At 36.1% G+C, this 19,013-nt stretch overlaps 4 protein-coding genes across 7 annotated transcripts; 2 read left to right on the top strand and 2 right to left on the bottom strand.

Moving 5' to 3' along the window:
• Window positions 1-2,512: 2,512 nt before the first annotated feature.
• LOC149941238 (V-type proton ATPase 21 kDa proteolipid subunit c''-like) lies at window positions 2,513-4,982 on the top strand. Its single transcript, XM_090178244.1, has 7 exons — window positions 2,513-2,737; window positions 2,854-2,902; window positions 2,964-3,047; window positions 3,101-3,248; window positions 3,315-3,375; window positions 3,821-4,011; window positions 4,514-4,982. The coding sequence occupies exons 1-7, from the start codon at window positions 2,671-2,673 to the stop codon at window positions 4,550-4,552; spliced, it is 639 nt and encodes a 212-aa protein (XP_090034370.1). The 5' UTR covers window positions 2,513-2,670; the 3' UTR covers window positions 4,553-4,982.
• Window positions 4,843-10,696, bottom strand: LOC149941237 (phospholipid phosphatase-related protein type 5-like). 3 transcript variants are annotated; one of them, XM_090178241.1, is made up of 8 exons: window positions 10,603-10,696; window positions 7,539-7,785; window positions 7,324-7,483; window positions 7,051-7,165; window positions 6,791-6,977; window positions 6,668-6,725; window positions 5,483-5,662; window positions 4,843-5,405 (listed from the first exon to the last, which is right to left on the bottom strand). In XM_090178241.1, exons 1-8 carry the CDS (start codon window positions 10,625-10,627, stop codon window positions 5,121-5,123), a joined length of 1,257 nt encoding a protein of 418 aa, XP_090034367.1. In that variant the 5' UTR covers window positions 10,628-10,696; the 3' UTR covers window positions 4,843-5,120. The 3 variants fall into 3 exon arrangements, with proteins under 3 accessions (XP_090034367.1, XP_090034368.1, XP_090034369.1); XM_090178242.1 differs by having other exon boundaries at window positions 7,539-7,779; window positions 10,603-10,684; XM_090178243.1 differs by lacking the exon at window positions 10,603-10,696 and adding an exon at window positions 7,857-8,147.
• Window positions 10,697-11,476: 780 nt separating this feature from the next.
• On the top strand, window positions 11,477-16,427 carry LOC149941236 (ubiquitin-protein ligase E3C). 2 transcript variants are annotated; one of them, XM_090177259.1, is made up of 18 exons: window positions 11,477-11,638; window positions 11,936-12,134; window positions 12,222-12,365; window positions 12,436-12,703; window positions 12,772-12,916; window positions 12,973-13,348; window positions 13,414-13,601; window positions 13,660-13,746; window positions 13,807-14,311; window positions 14,385-14,469; window positions 14,529-14,623; window positions 14,689-14,830; window positions 14,895-15,139; window positions 15,194-15,318; window positions 15,377-15,723; window positions 15,783-15,913; window positions 15,975-16,175; window positions 16,279-16,427. In XM_090177259.1, the coding sequence occupies exons 2-17, from the start codon at window positions 11,940-11,942 to the stop codon at window positions 16,143-16,145; spliced, it is 3,249 nt and encodes a 1,082-aa protein (XP_090033385.1). In that variant the 5' UTR covers window positions 11,477-11,638; window positions 11,936-11,939; the 3' UTR covers window positions 16,146-16,175; window positions 16,279-16,427. The 2 variants fall into 2 exon arrangements, with proteins under 2 accessions (XP_090033385.1, XP_090033384.1); XM_090177258.1 differs by having other exon boundaries at window positions 15,975-16,427.
• Window positions 16,325-18,227, bottom strand: LOC149941235 (WD repeat domain-containing protein 83). The gene is made up of 5 exons (XM_090177260.1): window positions 17,978-18,227; window positions 17,432-17,902; window positions 16,992-17,100; window positions 16,635-16,749; window positions 16,325-16,577 (listed from the first exon to the last, which is right to left on the bottom strand). The coding sequence occupies exons 1-5, from the start codon at window positions 18,078-18,080 to the stop codon at window positions 16,449-16,451; spliced, it is 927 nt and encodes a 308-aa protein (XP_090033386.1). The 5' UTR covers window positions 18,081-18,227; the 3' UTR covers window positions 16,325-16,448.
• Between the last annotated feature and the right edge of the window lie 786 nt (window positions 18,228-19,013).

The raw sequence follows: 19,013 nt of genomic DNA, 5'->3' as shown, positions 1-19,013 counted from the left end.
AAACATTTCACGATTTTTCTGAAATTTACAAATAATAACGATCTGCCCCGAGAGAGTACATACTGAAAATTTCTATTTGTCCGTTTCGTTGTATTATTTTTATGCATTTTTTACCTCTCCGACGGGACAAAGTCACCTAGGAGGGGTTATTTATTTTCAACACATTTTATTTTTAATTATTAAAGTAACAAAATATGTACTTTTCAACAAATATGAGAATCGGTAGGAATAAGCTAACCATTGTTGAAAATTTTGAAACCAAATGACATTTGAAAAGATTCTATATGGATTTAATCCAAATTTTTAACCTAATTTTGGTTTAATAAAACAACCCATAAAAAATTAACAAATTTTAAAAAAATAACTAATGTTGGGTTGTTATTAACCCAAATTTGGGTTGCAGTGAGACAACCCAATTTTTTTAACTCTTCATTTTTAAGAGTGTAAATAAACGACCCAGCGCCGGCCCTAGGGTAAAGCAAGTGGAGCGGTCGCTCTAGGCGCCAGGACAGCGGCCAGGTGGAAAGGGGCGCCAAAATTCCTTTTGAGAGGCGCGGGGCGGCGTGGCATCAATCGAAAAACAATCTCGCTCTACCCTGACCAAGGGCTAGGGCCGGCGCTGAAACGACCGCTCCAAAGGCGGCCTCACTAGCATCTGAAAAACAGTGTAGTTGCATCTCTACCACAGATATGTCTTCCTCATTGAAAAAACAGAGTCGGGGTGTTGATATAAGTCGTAAATTGGGTAGCTCTGAGCACCATGAGTTCCAAATTTTGGCAAGATCCTGAGGTAATTCGTCGTCCCAAGATCTCTGTTTATCCAGCCACAGCCTTTGGAAAAGCGTCTTCGCTCTGATTTAGAATGGCGTTATTAACCCCAAGGGATCAAATATTCGAGCGGACAGCTGAAAAACGCATCTTTTCGTACTGTTCAACTGTTGTACAAGGGGTAGCAAGGCCTCTACTTCAAAGGAGAAGTTGTCTGTTTCTTAATTCCAGGCCATTCCTAGAATCTTAGATGACAACGAAGCGCTAGGTAAAATCAGGGTTTCTTGATTTGCGCTCGACGTCAATGCCTCGTTGAACTTTTCCTTTTCGATACGCTCTCGTAGACCCTTGTCATTAGTATGCCATTTACATAGATCAAAATGTCCCCTTTTAAGGATCTCCTTCGCTTCCTTAACTCTGTCATAGGCCAATAGAGCGTTATCAGCTCCCGAGACAAAATCATCGACGTATCGATCTTCCTTTAGTATCTTACACGTTTCCGGAAATTCATTTCTAAATTGTTCTAGATGTTTATTTAGAACGGCCGCTAGGTGGTATGGACTGCTGCTAACTCCAAATAAAACTTTGGTGAATCTAAATATTATGTATTTTTTATTTGGGTCTTCAGTGTTTTCAATCCACAGAAATCTTACAGCGTTTCGTGTAAGTCGATCTGAAGGAAGGCTCGCTTAATATCGGCAACAATTGCTACTTTCTTTGTTCGAAATTTCACGAGCATTTCAAATATGTCAGGATTGAGGTTTGGACCGGACATCAAACAGTCGTTTAGCGAATTCTCGTTCTTCTTATGGCTCGACGCGTCAAACACAAGACGTACTTTTGTGGTCGCTCTTTCTTCTCTTATAACCGGTTGATGAGGGAGTTAATAGAGGGGGTCAATCTCATTTGTCTCTCTCGCGACCCTTTCGATAATTCCGCAATCTTCGTATTCTTTTAAGGCCTTTTTGTACGCTTCAAATAAGTTGGGATCACGTTTGACGTCAGCGCCCCTAGCGGATTATTATTTTTAGTATAGTTTTTACTTTTTTTTTTTCAAAATAAGAAAGATATTTATTTGGTGCCAGTGACAGCGGGGTCTTCGCACCACACACTCCAAAATTACATAAAAGGTCTTAGCACCAGAACAAAGAAGAGGAAAAATTAAAAAAAAAAAAAAGTACCAGCTACAAAATAACAAACGAAAATAGAAAAAACTGACAACAGACGAAATCTAATGACAGCCAATTAAAAAACTAGGCAAAACAAAGGTAGGAACTTAACATTAATTGATTTTCGCCACTTTAAAAATGTCACAAAGATCGTTAATAATCGCCAGGTCTCCATGCTGAACTGATTTTTTTACACCATTTGTATTTGTATCATATTTGCCGGTGACTAGAGAACCCAGGAGCCTAGGTCGAATTTTTTTACCACTCTCACAAGTGAAAAGAAGATGATCCACAGACTGCACCTTATCATAAGAACAGCTTGAGCATATGTTGGAAGATCGCAAATTTATATTATATAGTCTTTCAGTATAGTTTTTACATTGGGGACAATATAATCACCGAGTGTGGCGCTGAACTCCTACACATTATAGTACAGTTTATAGGGGGAAAATCCTTGCTCGCGGAATTTCGACGAATGTGTTGGCCGTAGTAGCGCGAACAGCGCGTGATCAAAGTTGGCCGTGGTTTGTCCTAGCTGCCACCAAGAACGATTAATCCTTCTTGCTGCCACCGATAGTCGCGCTACCGACGGTAAGAGAATCGCGATTCGCGAATCATGTGATTGGCACCATTTTATCGTTAGTGTTTGCCTGCCGGTTATCTTCTCTCGTTTTATTCTTAAGAAATCATAGTTATAGCTCTAAATACATATTAGTTAACTTAATACAAAAAAATGGGACTCTTAGCTTACACGCAATATGTGGTATATAGTTCAACTTTAGCCATAATAACGTTTATAGGTAAGGAGATGAGTTTTGGTTACTTCTAAGCCTTTGACAATAATTTGCTATATGGAAAAGAGATCCCTTAAAATTTTTATTGAATATTGATTGAGTGAAATTTAATTTAATTTCAGGTTTATATTACTGTTTAACTGGCAGAGGTCAGCGATTTGATTTTGCATGGTAAGAGAGCTAAATAATGGAATATTATCCCCATTGATGCTATCATTGTTTTGTATGTTAGGTTTTTAGAAGGTGTAACTCCATACATGTGGTGTGGGACAGGCATAGGGTTGGCAATTGCGTTATCCGTTGTTGGAGCTGCCTTGTATGTTTTTAACATTTTCACTTAAGAATTAGCAATAATTTTTCCGGGTTTAGGGGAATATACACAACTGGTTCAAGCATTGTTGGTGGTGGCGTTAAAGCACCTCGTATTAGAACCAAAAATCTGGTTAGCATCATTTTCTGTGAAGCTGTTGCTATTTATGGAATTATTATGGCAATTGTTCTCGTAAATCAACTAGAGGTTAGCTGTAATAAATCTAAAACACTAAGCTAGTGGTTAATTTATAAATACAAAAAATTGTTGTAGAGCTTTGATCCGGTTGAATTGGAAACAAATGATCAGTTGCGAGCTACGAACTATTTAGCTGGTGAGAGTGCTTTTATTCCTACCAGAATTATGCAATATATCTCTTATGAGAGAAGTATCCAGTTAGAATGTAAAAAAATAAACATGTTCCTTCACAGGCTGGGTGAGTTTTTAATGGGCAAGATTCGCCTGAAAAAATGCTGATGTATGCACTGAATTTATTAATCCGCCTAATTACGTGAAATGTTAAAATTACTGTGTAGGAGTAAATTTACTTATTTTACCATTTATATTTTTCCAATGAAATAGTTTGGGAAAATCACTATAATCATTTATTTTCCACGCACATTTTTTTTCTTCTGAAAAATCAACTGGAGGTACATGTTTCAAGCAAATAACATTTAGAGGTTTTGAAAGAAGGTCACTTCTCTCTAAGATACATTTTATATAATTATTTTCTTACTCACTTTGGCAGAACAAGGTAAAAGACTTTGATTTCCTAATAGGCTATATCATGTTTGCTGCTGGATTAACTGTGGGGTTTAGCAATTTGGTATGCGGTGTTGCAGTGGGCGTAGTAGGATCAGGAGCGGCTCTTGCAGATGCAGCCAATCCAGTTTTATTCGTCAAGATTCTTATTGTTGAAATCTTTGCCAGTGCCATTGGCCTCTTTGGTCTTATCGTAGCCATCATCATGGTAAAAAAACATTTATACTTCACTATTGTAGGGACCTATTAGGTGAGGCATATCAAAGATCAAGAACATACTACGTGATGTGAATGTTCTTGAGTGCGGATAAAATCCTTTTTTAAGGAATTAACTTTCTATCCAACACCTTAAAGTGAATGTTTGAGGAATTGGTCATACTTGTTGTCCAGAATAGACTGGGTTTTTCATAATTCATTATCAGGGTGCAGTGGCGTAACTAGGTACTCCGCCCCCCCCCCCCCCCCACCGCGAAAAATGATTGGGGGGGGTGCTTTTAAATAGCACCAATTTTAATCATAAACGTTTGGGGGTCTGCGGGGCGCTATTTACGCCACTGTCAGGGTGTAAGAATCTTGTCAAGAGTTGCATAAATTAATTTTTTTATTATTTAATTTTTGCTCTTTTGGTCATAATATCATTATATTCTAGCAAGTAGTATTCACTCACAAGCCTCCTACAATACTAACTGATTTATATTTAATTTTTTCAGACTGCCAAGGTTAAAATGGGTGGCAGCAATAGGGTGTAGATATTCTGTTATTAGATGTTTTTTGAGAAACTTGAGACGTAAATCTGTATATGTGACTAAAAATTTCATAATGTAGTAGGGACATCATCTAGTCAGACCTACATGTAAATAAAGGTGTACCATTGTTAATGTTAAAAAGATTTCACTAGGATGGAAATGTTTAATATATATGTAATACGGATATGTAACTAATCAGTAAAACCAGAAACAGAATCATCTCCCAGTATTCTACTTTTTAATCTGTGGAGGAAAAAATAAATGAAGACACCTAATTATATAGAGACAAAGTGTAAATAAGCTAATTTTTTATTTATTAAAACTTTGGGTTAAAAACAACAAAATGAGCATGGTAAATGCATTCCATATAAAAATGATTCGTAATGTAATAAAAACTAATAATCTTAAGAAAATAAAAGACTTTCGGATGTGATACGCTTGTTACGTATATTCCAGAAAAATTATAAATTCTTTTTACATTGGTAGAGAAAAATTTAAACCGTCATTTACGCGTCCGAGGTGTTGTTGTTGAATGTTTTGGTGACAAATTCCAAGAGGTTTTGAATTAGATCTACTGAGAGTTTAAACTTTGCCTTTTGGTAAAATCTTCGATTCTTTGATGTAAATCCCTTTGAAAATCGTCGCTTTTAAGAGAAGGCCTATTGTTGTAATTGCTGTTATTTGAATACGAATCGGGTGCTTGCGTGTATTCGTTTCCCGTTTTATTTTGATAAGAAACGTGAGGAATACGGAAGTATTTAAAGAACAGTGGCTTATCCTCTTTCTTTTCTACGTCGGTTTCGTTCTCTCTCTCCGCCCAGTCCGATTCTCTAAAACCGTGCAAGGTGAAAAATGTCTACGCAAAAGTTAAGAGAAGACTAATTAAATGCGCCAGTGTATCGGCGTAGTTTTAATGGTGTTGTTATTTTTTACCAGGTAGAGCGCGACGACGATTCCCAAAAGAAACCCAACGGCAACATCTTCCCAATGATTGAAATGCAAGGATGCTCTCAGAGTTCCGCATAAAATTGCTAACGTACACAAAACCAACGAAGTTGACGGTCGCAATAAACGGCTTGAAGATTGCAAGGACAAGATAAATTCCAGATAAACCTTAAAAATGCCAAAAAAAATACGCGATTCAAGTAAAACGCATTTTTTAAAATTGATATTGACCATAAGTCTATAATAAAGTTCCGTAAGTGTGTCAGATAGTCGAAATAATTACGAATAGCTACGTTTGAAGCAAGCACGTATATAAGGGGGGGGGTTAGGGGGTTCAACCCCCCCCCCCCCCCCCTTAGGAGTCGATTCCTTTCTTACGAAAGGAGCGCAACATTAAATGTATTAAAAAAACTTCGTTTGATACACGTTCGGAAATGTCATTGTCACTCGTCCCGAGTCTAGCCAGTACTTTAAATATGCGTTATTGCTAACGAAAAATTTCGCGCTCGTTACGCTCGCGATTTAATCTGGTTGTCTTATAACCCGTCCCCCCCCTTTAGACTTTCTATATCTACGTGCTTGGTTTGAAGTTAAGTAGAATTGACGTCATACCCAAAAACATAAGCACCTGTAGTGAGAAAAATACGCAAATTGTAAACAAATTAACATCCGACGGTCAAGACACGGATCTCAGCACGTGCTCACTATGAATTTCAGAGCATCGCGCCGATTTTATTTGGGTCGGCAGCGTCGAGGCGCGCCGATTTTTAAAAAATCGTCGACGGAGTTAATTTTTTTCATAAAAGTTTATCCCCCTTTTGAAAATTTGGAAAAAAAAATTCCAATATGTTTTTGAAGGAAAAAGATTTCGGCGGCGGGATCAAAATTTATCGGCGGCGGCTACTTGGGTTACGGTTACATATTACTAATATAAGGTAGCAAAGAATAACTTAAGCCGCGTTCACACTTCCTTGATATCGATTCAAAACTTTTCGAAGGAGTTGGGTGAATCAGGCTAAACCGTTTTCTTCCGCTTACGTGTGAAGTTACCTGAAGTAGACCAAAATGTGAGGTCATTTTAGAATTGTCTCTCAGTAAAAATTGAACGCGTAATCTGAAACACTTTTGCGAAAGATAATTATAAACTTATGTATTGCCTGTTTCTCCGCCTACCGTGCAAAACAAAGCCGAATAAGCGCTCATGGCCGAATAATACGACGGAAAGGACATTCTATAAACAAATACATAGATATAATTATCACCTTCGTCTCGAACCGTAAGAACACAAAGACAAACCTAGCTTGCCGTAGTTGATCATCGTCGTTATCCATACATTCCGGATATATGTATTGTCCGTAGCAAGATTTGACGCCTAAATTTGTAGATCTACAAATTTCCAGAAAGTACGGTCTGAATCGACCAGTGCATAATTTCAAGCTATCAACCACAATTCCCAACGCAAAAAAGCCGAATATAAATATTCCTGTAATGGTTTTGTAATGTGACAGGTGTCTTTCTATTTTAAATGTGAAAAAACGTCAGGATCAAAATCTCACCGCAAAACCGAATGATTCTTCTGACAGGAAGATGCAATTTGCACCCGACGCATCCTCCGCGAATTGTTTTCTTTTTACCAGAAAATATTAAGTAGCCGATTTCGCCAACTAGTAACTGAAGATGAGAATACAATCAGAAGTTTATTCTATGAGCGAATTTCTTTTACGCTCTCGGATTGGGTTTGCGTTACGTGATCGATATAGAATCGATACCGCATCCCTCTGAGAGCGTTAAACGGAAAACGCCATTTATTGCGTTTTTTGAGCCCTTACCAATACTACAGGAACTGCCATCGTTACGGAATATAGCGTTATGGGTTCGATATTCGCGGGTGAGTCGTAAAAATCCGTCGATCCGTTTAAAGGATATGAATAGGCGCTTATTTCATCGCAATTTAATCCTCGTATTAATACTGGAAACGTTTTCGTAAACCTAAGAAAAAGGCGTATTTTTAGTACTTTTTTAATTCTTATTAGAATATCCTTACCTTAGAATATAAGCCAGAGCCCCCAAACAAGCCAAAGCAACGAGTTCCATGAAGAAAATCGGCAAAATATTTAAATTAATTTTATAGCGTTTACTATTGGTGTTTGATGATTCGGAATTAGCGTCTGATGGAAGTGGTTCCAGCACGTTTTCGAAGCTACCCATTAGTTTCTTGGTAGCAATCTCGAAATTTGTAGATCCGTTACTTATCGTGGGCCCCTGATTTGCGTACATATTTGATCCTGAAACTAAAATTGCGTTTTAAAAGCTTATAACAGCGATAGTAATCTTGTCCATTATAATTAAGTTAATTTATTACCGGCAAAATACCGGTATTTTTCGTAGAGCCCACCTTCTCTGGTAATATCGCCAACAGTATTTTTTTATGTTTATCAGATTTGGGTCGAAAAGTAATTACGAGTTAATAATGGAATTCAGGAGGGGTAAAAATCATCAAAGTAGACCGAACCTCGCCTTTCTATCAAAAGCCAACAGAGCCGACATATAGAGAGTTCGACGGGAGATTCACTGACTATTTTGGGAAGCCATCGTTCCTACATTGGGCTATGTCACAAGGGGTTACTGCTAAGGGCACCCTTTATATTTTTAGAACAGTTGGTTATTTGGACAAGTTGACACCTGCAACGTATTCTCTTGTTATAAATAAACTATTGGATCCGCGCCTCTTATCTTTTGATTAGTGATAAGACGCGCCCAAACACGTAATATAAATGTGATTTACGGTTTAATGGGTTTTGACGCGTTGGTAAACTAGGCGCTTGATTTAATAAGGACGATAAAACATATTTCGCCTTGATGTTCCTGTAGATAACATTAATTGCGTGAGACAGGGAAATATTTCCAATCAAACTTTCTCGGCATTTTCAAAGCACGTATTCGAATAAAAAATTACGTATAATCAAAAGTCTATTATACCGTTATTTGAAGTATCAATCTCTTATGGTGGGTTAAAAGACCTTTTTATGAACCATTAGATGAGTACGAAAGAGAAACTCGTTTCTTTAGCGCCTTGCCAAGTTGCCAACGGCGCAAAGCTACTCCGAAACTAGTCGGCTGTTCTTATTAGAAATAAGTGTTTTACTTACGCAAATAATTTCGTTTAGTTTGTTTACTTCCAAAAGATAAACTCGTTCTATTTATTTAACTATGATTTAACGCCAAACCATATCGGAAATTTTAAAAATCGAAAAAGCCACGCAATTGTTTTTTATTTATTTATTTATTGAGCTAGAGATACGTACGAAGGGTACAATAGACTTCTGCCAATAAAAATGTAAAGTCGACAACAACTTTATAAAAACTTGATCGGCAACATTTAAATCGTTCGATATTTTGCTCCCATCGTTTAATGATCTTTTTAATACGGAAACTATTGGATAATGCAAATGATAACCCGTGGCTAGAAAACTCTCAAAAAAAGTGGATCCTCCTTTTATTCGCCTCGAATTAGATCAACAACGTAAATTACGATAATTAGGATCGTCATTATTTATTGAAAGATTACGAACGACGACGAATTTATAATTAACGGGGAAATCGCGTGGTAATAACCGTGTTTTTTGAACTTTCGAAACTTTTAAACTCGAGAAGGAGATCGAGACATCCAGTCTTTCGGAGCATTTTCCAATTTTAATTTTAATAGCGAATGGTTTCGTATTTCTGGAAGGCTACTGTTCGACCTTGTCCTTTTATCACCGTACACGGGTGGGATCGAGGGGACCGACATTTTCAAAGTTTGTGTACGGTATTTTAAATCTCAAAGTGATTTCAGAAATCAAAAACGGATTTTGAGATTTCAGAGCACGACTTTCGTGTTGATTTCTGGTTTTTTAGGTTGATTTCGAGATTTTGTAACTAATATTCGCCCAGATTTCGGGATTTTAAAGTGGATTTCAAGATTTTTAAAATCGTTTTTCTCTAGAGTTTACGGGATTTGTACGAATGTCGGACCCCTCACTAAATCACCCAAGTTTCTGGATTAATAATTCGAGCGGTTACGTACCTCGCGCGTGGCGTAGCATCCTCGACGATGGAATGAAAAAGTTTTGTTTTGACGAAAGACACGTAATTTGGATTGCCAATATAAATGGGGAAAAATCTCGATACTACATAAGTAGTCCTATAAACGCAATTGGCCATGACCCCTAAAACTTTTCCCCAGCATTGTTTTGTTTTTAGCGCGTACCTCCCGCTAAGTTCGGAGTCTAACCCCGTATTCGCGTTACAGTCAGTGAGAAGGTAAAGTTTTCGCCTACGACTTTAAATAAGCGATGTCCCGTAAGGTAATTCCACGCTGTTGTCATATTTTTCGAAAAGTAGCGGAACGCGGGGGTGGAAATTCTAATAATAGTGCTATAAAGGGAACATCAGTGATGTTTCCTTCGCTGGAATGATTCGTATAATCATGACGAATTTACTGAAACACAAATTCCCACGGATCATCGCTTTTACGTTGGCGTTACTTTTTTATCGTAGTTTTTTCATAAATCTTAATGTTTATTATTTTAAGGAATTTGGTTCTTTGGGGAAAAAAGTGTGCCGTGTCTTTCCGCCTGGGAGTATTAGGTGGAAGGGAGACCCATTTCAATTTTGAAATGTATACCGGTGCGCTCAAAAAAGGGAAATATCTCAATCTCTTCTTAGTTCAACCGTGACTTCAGACTTACGGAAAATATTTACGTTTCCGGCGCGGCTGTAAATATTTCGACGAAATGCCCGTAAAGAGGGTCACTAGGGGGATTACACCTGATAGTAGTCTAGATTTGGTTACAATACGGCCAATCTAGACGAATTTTCATTGGAAATGCGCTCTTACGTGCCATCAAACGTTGATAGGAAAAATCTACTAAATCTTATTTGCTCGCCTAATTACGTTTACTTATACTATGTTCGCCAAAACATTTAACTGAGTTTTATCATAATGAAGCGCCTTATATTTAGGTATACGCCAAAAATTTATTTTATTTCTTCAAACTTTTAATTAGAGAGAATGAACCGATTAAATGAAGTGAATTTTAAAAACAAAGTGGAAAAGTTAAATTTACCTGAGTTAATTTCATTTGTTTCCATCTTGCCAGTTGCCACTACTATCGTGTCTTTCAGAGAAAATAAATTACTCGGTTGTTAAGAAAGGTAAAACGTCGCATCAAGCTCTGGAATTCTGACGTATTACGTAAACTGCGCGTGGTTTTTTTCACTAGATAGACTGAAGTGGATCAGTGATGTTGATTCGACTCTACCTAGAACATCTCTGCCATAGTTTCCTTTCAAGGATTAGCTTTTTCATTACCGTTCCATAAAGGGGATAAAACAAAGTGCACTTCTACCCCTGGCGTACTTTCCTAATGCAGTCTGATAATACCGCTATCGTTGCGTGTCTTCTCTTATGTTAAATATTTCGATGCGCATAATTTAGGTCCAGTATTTTTAAAATACTTATAGCAAAAGTGGATATTAATATAACTTTTGCTTATAGCGTTTTAAAATAACAATAATGAATTGGGGTTTTGTTAGCAGCATACTTTTGTTAATTCATCTTCTTTAACATTAACGTATCGACTATGGTAATGAAATCGCGGCTCACTTTGATTATGATTTTCATTTGAGAAACCGAATAGATGCCCGCAAATAAAATAAAATATTTCAGTTTAGAGTTGATAACTGTGAAACTATAGATGATTTTAAGAAAAAAATATCAAATAAACTTTAATTAGGGATTTACCAGCATGTGAGGAAAAGTATCAAATAATGCCTAGCCACCAAACAAACGAGGTTTTTGTATGTAGGCTTTATTTCTTTTGTAAATAATTTTGGTATTGTTTATGTGTCGATTTGCTGTAGACATTCAAATTTCGATCTTTCATCTTCCACAACATCCGATTCGAAATCCAGCTAAGCTTCACTGCATAGCACGTTCTCGTGTCAGAACTCAGGAGACAGGATGATTATGCGTTTTAATTTGTGTAGTACATTTTATTAGTATCTGATTTTCTTTTCTTTTACGTGAAATAAAATTATCTGTAAATTTTGAGTCTTAAACGGTATAGTTATATTAAATATATATGTTACACATCAGCTAAAGTAAGGAAAATGTTTTGTATAAAAAGATTTTGAAGGTTTAGAAAATCATAGACAGTTAGCCTTGGCTTTCAGAAGTTTAAAAACTTCTGAAAGCCAAGTATAGAAAAGTTAGAAAATTGCTTAATTTGCTTTATGAATATGAAATGAAACTTTTATATCACAAAGTAACCTTCTTTATTAAGGTTTTTGAATATACTTTTCCTAATCTATTATTTTTCGATGGCCAGAGAAGGGAATGTAATGACACCAAAAATATTACCCAGTATTTATAATACAATCATTTTGTTATTCATGAAGAAAAATGTATAGCTTTGAAGGCGATTTTCGTACTAGACCGCAACAGTCCTTGGGAGGTGCTAGTAGAAAAGTTGCTCGAGATGATCTTTTGAAACAACTAGCTGAGCAAAGACGCAATCGTGAAGACTCGAAAAAAAAATTACAATCAGTTATAACTATTCAATCATTTGTTCGGGGAACCCTTGTTAGGATTCACGCTGTATGATAAATTTATTTTGATTAGATTATTATTGTTAATGATTAGATACATCATTTATTAAATTATTGATGTTAAATTTTTAAACAGAAATCAGCGGAAAGACATATATTTGATCAAATCCAATTAAAACTAGAAAGATCTGATGATTTCACGGAGGATTTAGAAATATTAAGTAAATTGCTTCAAAAACTATTGTTTTTCTATTGCCCTTTTGAAGATGCTAAGCGATTGGTAAGTTAAATATTCTAATATTAAATTTTTCCTAGTTCCATTAACCAAATGCTTTACATCAATGTTTCAGAGTTGGCTCAGTCAAACCTATCTGAGGAAAAGCCACATCATAGCGACTATGGTGTCTTCAAAAACAAATGAGCAGTGGCTACGTGTCATCAAGCTTTTGCATTTGAATATTGATTCTTTAGTGGCAGCAGTTGAAACCATTCCAATAGCAGTTCCTTTGAGGCTTTTAGAAGTTTTCACTGACCTGGAGACTTATTCTAAAACTTCTTGCCCAACAAATAGGGTCACTATGATGTTAGAAAACCTTTGGCTGTGTTTGATTAGAAAAGGTTAACATTTCTCTCATTTAAGCATGTATAATTTTCGAGAAAATGTTTGAAGTTATTGTACTTAACAGGTTACTATAGACATATAAGAACGGTTTTGGAGCAAAAAGTTCCTGATCCGGTTGATCCATCTCCGAGACCTCCAACTGCGTTAGCACAGTCCCTTTTAAATCTCCTGATTAGACCTTTAACATTAAATGGAAGCGTTATGTTTAGGTACATAATTTTAGGCTTAACCAAATATTGTTTATCTAAAGAGTTTTTCTTTCAAGGGTGACTATTCTGCGTGCCTTATTTTCGGATGTTTTCTCTGAACCACTCTCGCAGCAAATTTTCAATTTTCTTTTGCCCGCACTATCTACAAGAAATGACCTGCTACCTGTGTCCCACCTGCTTGGTGCTTTAAATGATTCTGGTTCTTACAACAGACATCAGACATGCCAATTAGCCATTAGGCCAACCATTTGGTTACTCTATTCCTTTTTAACCCTGACTAAAGGGCAAATAAGTCTGCTAAATGGGGAGTTAGTGGTTGATTATCTTCAAGCCCTGCAATCCTTAGTACCTACAATTCTAATTGCCAACGAGAGTAATGTCTCATCTACTCTTTCTGATGAATCTGATACTGAAGATGATGCTTCTGAAATGGTACTCAGTTGAATAGATTTAAGATAATTTTGTTTTAAATTTCATCTTTCAATATTTTAAATTAGATGGAGACGGACAGTGATTTGAAATATGCTGTGGATGAGTCTGTTAATTTCTTAAATGAAGTATCTGTTGTGAATGCGTTTACCTTAGCTATAGAGGATTCGTCGTTGTGCAATCAAAACCTAATATCTCTCTGCTCTATTTGCTACTCGCTTCTAGCAAATCATAGATTAGCTTTACATCGATATAGGTAATTATAGGAAAAAAATATCTAAAATTAAAATTTTTTTATGAATAATTTTTTTTAGGCTTTTATACACCTTAGCTTTCAAATCCAGTTTCTTAAGACTACTGTGGCAGTCCATACAAAATGCCTCCACAGTTTCTATTCTGGGGTAAGTAATGAAGAACAAAAATATCTTACAGGAAATTTATAAAGTAATTACCTCTTTCAGCACACCTGTTCCTTTGCTCCAAGTATTATCTAGCGGTATGCAATTAAATTCTGAAGATCGGGACTGGTTTTTACCCCAGTTAATCGTATTTTGCGCTCTGTTTGGTCATCTTTTGCCTACTCAACACGATGACGAGTTTTACGGCATAGATCCCGGTGGCGGATTACCCATTGACCCTAAATTGAGCATCATGCCTTTTACCTTAAGAGAATTGGCCAAAATGTGTTTGGCTCTTCGAGATGTTTGCCTTGGTTGGATTGAACTCGCTTATCCAGACTCAAGGCCAATTTTAAATGCGGATTATAAAAATGCGGTGCAATTAACTAGTAGGCATCTGTATGGAAGTAACCAACCCACGAGCCAGCCTTTAGAGATAAACACCTGGCTTAGAGTTTTTAAAGAAGTTACCGGTCTCCTTCATCAATTATACGTGCGCGACTCTCGGAGACAGTTTTGCCCAGGCGAACATTGGATTGCTCATCATATCTCTATGCCTGTTGATAAGGTTTGACTATTTAATTATTGATGCGCTGTCTTTGGCTAAAGTACAAATTTCTATTTTTACATAACAATGTTAGGCTTGTGATCTTCAACTTGGCAGTTCCAGAGTGAAAAACTTTAAACCGTTTATCGGTGTAAAATCAATGACTAGGGAACAATTAGGTAAAAGTTTTAATAATTATCTTTCTCTGTTTTTGGTCTAATTTTCCATTTCATTATAGAAGAAGAAGGTCCACCAATTTCTATAATGGCTGTCAGATACATCAAAATACTCCAAGAATTGCCCTTTGTGGTTTCCTTCCCACATAGAGTTAAAGTAAGCTCTGTGGTTAAAAAAAAGGAATCCTTGTAGTTTTTGCATTTCTTTCTTTGCTTCCAAAGATTTTTCAAGCTTTAGTTGCGAAAGATAAACGGGACAATCAGGGTGAAATGTATAACTTTATGGTGGGTCCCCAAATTCAAGTTTTGATTCGCCGCAACTATATTTACGAAGATGCTTGGGAAAAGCTCTCTTTCGATAATGGTAATATAATTAATATTGAGTTTCGCCCGTTAAAGTTCAAAATGTTAAATAATATTTTACACAGAACCAAACTTAAAGCTCAGAATGAGAGTTCAACTTGTGAATGTAGTAGGCTTGGATGAAGCTGGAATTGATGGAGGAGGAATTTTTAGAGAGTTTTTGAGTGAATTATTGAAAACCGCTTTTGATCCCAATCGAGGGTTTTTCAAAACCACTCACGATAGACTCCTATATCCTAATCCTGGCGTTTCACTTTTGTTTGACAATTACTTGAAACATTATTATTTCATTGGTCGAATGCTAGGAAAAGTAAGATTGATCTCAATTGTTACTTAGGACAATTGATTTGATATTTTCTTTTAGGCTATTTATGAAAATATGTTGGTTGAGCTGCCCTTTGCTGCATTTTTTTTGGCCAAAATGCTAGGAAAAAGCTCGGGGGATGTTGATATTCATCATTTGGCTTCTTTAGATCCGGTTATGTATAGGTAATATATTTTTTATTCATACAGTACCATTTTTTGTTAAAAAAAAATATTATTACAGAAACTTGTTGTATTTGAAGAATTACGAAGGAGATGTTTCGGAATTGGGGCTAGACTTCACGGTGATGAATAGTGAATTAGGAGAAAATAGGACTGTTGATTTAAAACCCAGTGGCTCCTCTATTACTGTCACGGCTTCAAACAGGATAGAATACATTCATCTCATAGCCGATTACAAATTAAATAAACAAATTCGAGCCCAATGTAATGCTTTTAAGCAAGGCTTGGCAAATATCATCAATTTAGAATGGCTTCGTATGTTCGACCCAAAAGAGCTCCAAGTTCTCATTTCGGGTGCTTACTGTCCAGTTGATGTTTCTGATCTTAAACAACATACTAACTACTCTGGTAAAATAATGAAAAAATCTTTATATACTGGTATGTTTAGAACTTCTTCCGTTTTGAAGGTGGTTATTCCGTTGATCACGCTGTAATAAAAATGTTTTGGAAAGTTGTGGAGAATTTCACAGAAACACAACGAAGGCAGTTACTAAAATTTGTAACTAGTTGTTCCAGACCTCCACTATTAGGTTTTAAGGTGAATAATTATTATTTTTTTTAAGTCAAACATTTTTAATACCCTCAAACTTTTATTTAAGGAATTGGCACCAGCTTTCTGCATTCAAAATGCTGGTAGTGAACCTGATAGATTACCAACCGCCTCAACTTGTATGAATTTACTAAAATTGCCAGAATTTCAAGACGAGAAAACTTTGAGGTCAAAATTACTTTATGCAATTGAATCAGGAGCAGGGTTTGAATTAAGTTAATGAAGTAGAGTGGAATTTTTATGTAAAGAGGTAAATATATTATTTGAATCAATTATCATCAGTGCGAAATATTTTAGTGTAACAAAATATTTAAGCTATATAAGTGAGCTTGATGGATATTGTTCTGTTATAGCTCTCAATTAAACAATGATTTTGTAAAGAAAGTAAGTTTTGAATGATTATTTAGTTGATGAAGGGAAGGTTTTTAATACAATTTAAAAAATTTATATTGTTTAAATTATTTACATGTATGTGTGAAATGCATTAAATCATTTCATCAGTAAAATTTAAGAAATATGTATTCTATTTTTCTTCATTCCACAAATACACATTTCCTTCAGCCGCTGTTAACAATGATATTTCAGTAGGGTGAAAAACCAATGAATGGACCACTTTGTGACTCCCATGTTGAAATGTCTTCAGTAATTTTCCCTGAAATGAGATTATATCTTATTGTTCAAAAAGTATTGAAAGTATAATTTTAAGCACCTCAACTAAATCCCAACAGTAAATGGCACCATCTTCGGAACCAGAAAGCACTTGTGCGTCAGTTGAGCTGAGACAACTTTCAATTCTATAGTTGTCATTTTTATGCCCTTTATACCTAGAAAAAAAAATACTTTCAAACCATGATTCAAGATTTTATTTTTTAATTGATATTTTAAAGGGAATATAACCTCTACTATTTCTGATGAATATTGGCTACTTCCTCCTTTGGTTTTGACAATTTTGGCTTTGCTTAATGGTTTGTTGTGATGAAAATAGTTGTAGGTTATATTCCCATTATTGGTAGAATCACTAGTTTAGCTGGCTCAACGAATTTAAAGACAAAAGCCATTGACTTACTGATTTAGGACATCTCCAGATTCTTTGTCTATTAATCGAATGGAGCTATCCATACAACTTGCTAAAATACACTGTCCATCATGAGTAAATGAAACGCATGATATTGGTTCTATTAATGGAATTATATACAATAAATGTTTGGCATTAAAGAAACTTATTGTGTTTTCCATTTGATTGCTTAAGATTCTCTAGAAATGCATTTTCAACATTAGCTATCTTAACCAAACAGAAATGGAACTATAATTCCTGGTCGAAAAAGGAACAATGTAAAAACTTTCTCAGAGTGTGGTCGTGATCCATACCAGTAAATGGAACACCTACACACTGCTATAGATATTTCTGAACACATAAATAGAACATAAAATGCTGATTGGGCTGATTTAAGAAACGATTTAGAGCACCAAATGGATAACACTATTAAATTTTATTTAGGTTCTCACTTCCTATGTCATCAGATGACATTTGTCCCATTCGAATATCATATCTTCTAACATTCCCATCCAGAGAACCAGTTAATATTTCTTGAGCAGATACTTGTATCGATGTTACACTATCCTTAGCTTCATTAAGAACTTGAATAGGGTCTCTATTTCTACTTTTCAAGTCCCAAGCTCTTACTGTTCCGTCAAGAGAACCAGATAACACAATGGTGGATTCTTCATTAAATTTCACAGCGTTTACTTGAGCAGCGTGACCTCTGAACTTTCTAACAGCCACTGCTGTGCTAACATCCCATACAAATATAACTTTGTCCATGCCTGAAGATGCAATCTGGGCACTGTCCGAGGAACCGCAGGCATCAAGAACTTCATACCCATGCCCTGTATACGATTGCAGAATGGACCCTTTAGATGGATTCCATAACTTTAAAGATTTATCACTTCCACATGTCATACAATAATTCCCATCAACTAAAAGAAAAAAGTATTCGTTCAAGAAACATTTAACCATAAAATTTGTTAAGAGCTTGATAATGTAAGTTTTACCATTATAGCGTACGCTTCTAACAGCGCCTTGTTTACACTCTATGCTTCGTATTCTATGCAAGTTAAAGTCCTTTTTAGGGGGTGGTTTGTTGATAGGATACATTGTAGAAGTCTATGATATTATAACCTGACGACCTTTAAAACTATCTATAAAAATGAAACATTTTCTCTGATGGGTTTCAGACCATTGAGTTGCGGCTGTACTGAATGTCTCTCTTCGAGACTCGAAAATCCCACAGTTCTCTAAAAACTATTAAAAAATCTAATATGTAACATTTTTTTTTTTTTAGAGTCACACGGTATGGTGTCGGCTAGAGCCTTAGACACCAACACAACAACGAAACGTCACAGACAATAATTATTATTATAGCGGCACCACAGTTAGAAGCGCTGAAGGGATCGCAAGAATCCCGACAGCAATAGGTAACATATAGGAAACGTATATAAAGGTCTAGATAAAATATTTCAAAGGGAGTGAATACCATAGACTAAAGAATACGGAGGTGACAGCCATAGATATAGGAAACGTATATAAAGGTCTAGATAAAATATTTCAAAGGGAGTGAATACGGAGGCGACAGCTAGCAGAAACGCGTAATTTCTGCAGGCTATAATTATAACGCGCTATCTATCGGTATGAAAGCTCGTGCTATCGTCGCGAGAGCCAGGGTCTCCTGCTTAAAAATTATACTAAAAGTCACCAACAGATGGTGTCTAAGACTTCCGCCTGCGGAAAGGTCAAGCACTTAGTACTAAAATGCTAAGAGAGCTCGCGCTCTTGGTCCCGTGCCGTCCTCGGTGTCTGCTAGGTGTCAATTCCGTATTTTATGTTAGGCTTAGACGCCCCGAAATTTATCTAGACCTTTATATACATTTCTTATATCTATGGTGACAGCAAGCAGAAACGCGTAATTTCTGCAGGCTATCCTTATAAGGCGCTATCTATCGGAAAGAAAGCTCGTGCTATCGTCGCCAGAGCCATTGTCTCCTGTTTAAAAATTATACTAAAAGTCACCAACAGATGGTGTCTAAAGAC

The sequence above is a fragment of the Leiobunum rupestre genome, chromosome 6, assembly GCF_980474605.1.
Source record: "Leiobunum rupestre chromosome 6, qqLeiRupe1.1.hap1, whole genome shotgun sequence".
NCBI classification, from domain to species: Eukaryota; Metazoa; Arthropoda; class Arachnida; order Opiliones; family Sclerosomatidae; genus Leiobunum; species Leiobunum rupestre.
This window is presented reverse-complemented; position numbering and strand designations above follow the sequence as displayed.

Coding starts and splice junctions, on each gene's coding strand:
- LOC149941238 (XM_090178244.1), top strand. CDS start 2,671: ATGGGACTCTTAGCTTACACGCAATATGTGGTATATAGTTCAACTTTA. Junction 2,903..2,963: donor CAGCGATTTGATTTTGCATG/GTAAGAGAGCTA, acceptor TTTGTATGTTAG/GTTTTTAGAAGGTGTAACTC. Junction 3,249..3,314: donor TTCTCGTAAATCAACTAGAG/GTTAGCTGTAAT, acceptor AAATTGTTGTAG/AGCTTTGATCCGGTTGAATT.
- LOC149941237 (XM_090178241.1), bottom strand. CDS start 10,627: ATGGAAACAAATGAAATTAACTCAG. Junction 7,484..7,538: donor GCTCTGGCTTATATTCTAAG/GTAAGGATATTC, acceptor CCTTTTTCTTAG/GTTTACGAAAACGTTTCCAG. Junction 5,406..5,482: donor TCGTCGTCGCGCTCTACCTG/GTAAAAAATAAC, acceptor ACTTTTGCGTAG/ACATTTTTCACCTTGCACGG.
- LOC149941236 (XM_090177259.1), top strand. CDS start 11,940: ATGTATAGCTTTGAAGGCGATTTTCGTACTAGACCGCAACAGTCCTTG. Junction 14,831..14,894: donor AAAGCTCTCTTTCGATAATG/GTAATATAATTA, acceptor TATTTTACACAG/AACCAAACTTAAAGCTCAGA. Junction 15,914..15,974: donor CTCCACTATTAGGTTTTAAG/GTGAATAATTAT, acceptor CTTTTATTTAAG/GAATTGGCACCAGCTTTCTG.
- LOC149941235 (XM_090177260.1), bottom strand. CDS start 18,080: ATGTATCCTATCAACAAACCACCCCCTAAAAAGGACTTTAACTTGCAT. Junction 17,903..17,977: donor TAGAAGCGTACGCTATAATG/GTAAAACTTACA, acceptor TTTTTCTTTTAG/TTGATGGGAATTATTGTATG. Junction 16,578..16,634: donor ACTGTTGGGATTTAGTTGAG/GTGCTTAAAATT, acceptor ATCTCATTTCAG/GGAAAATTACTGAAGACATT.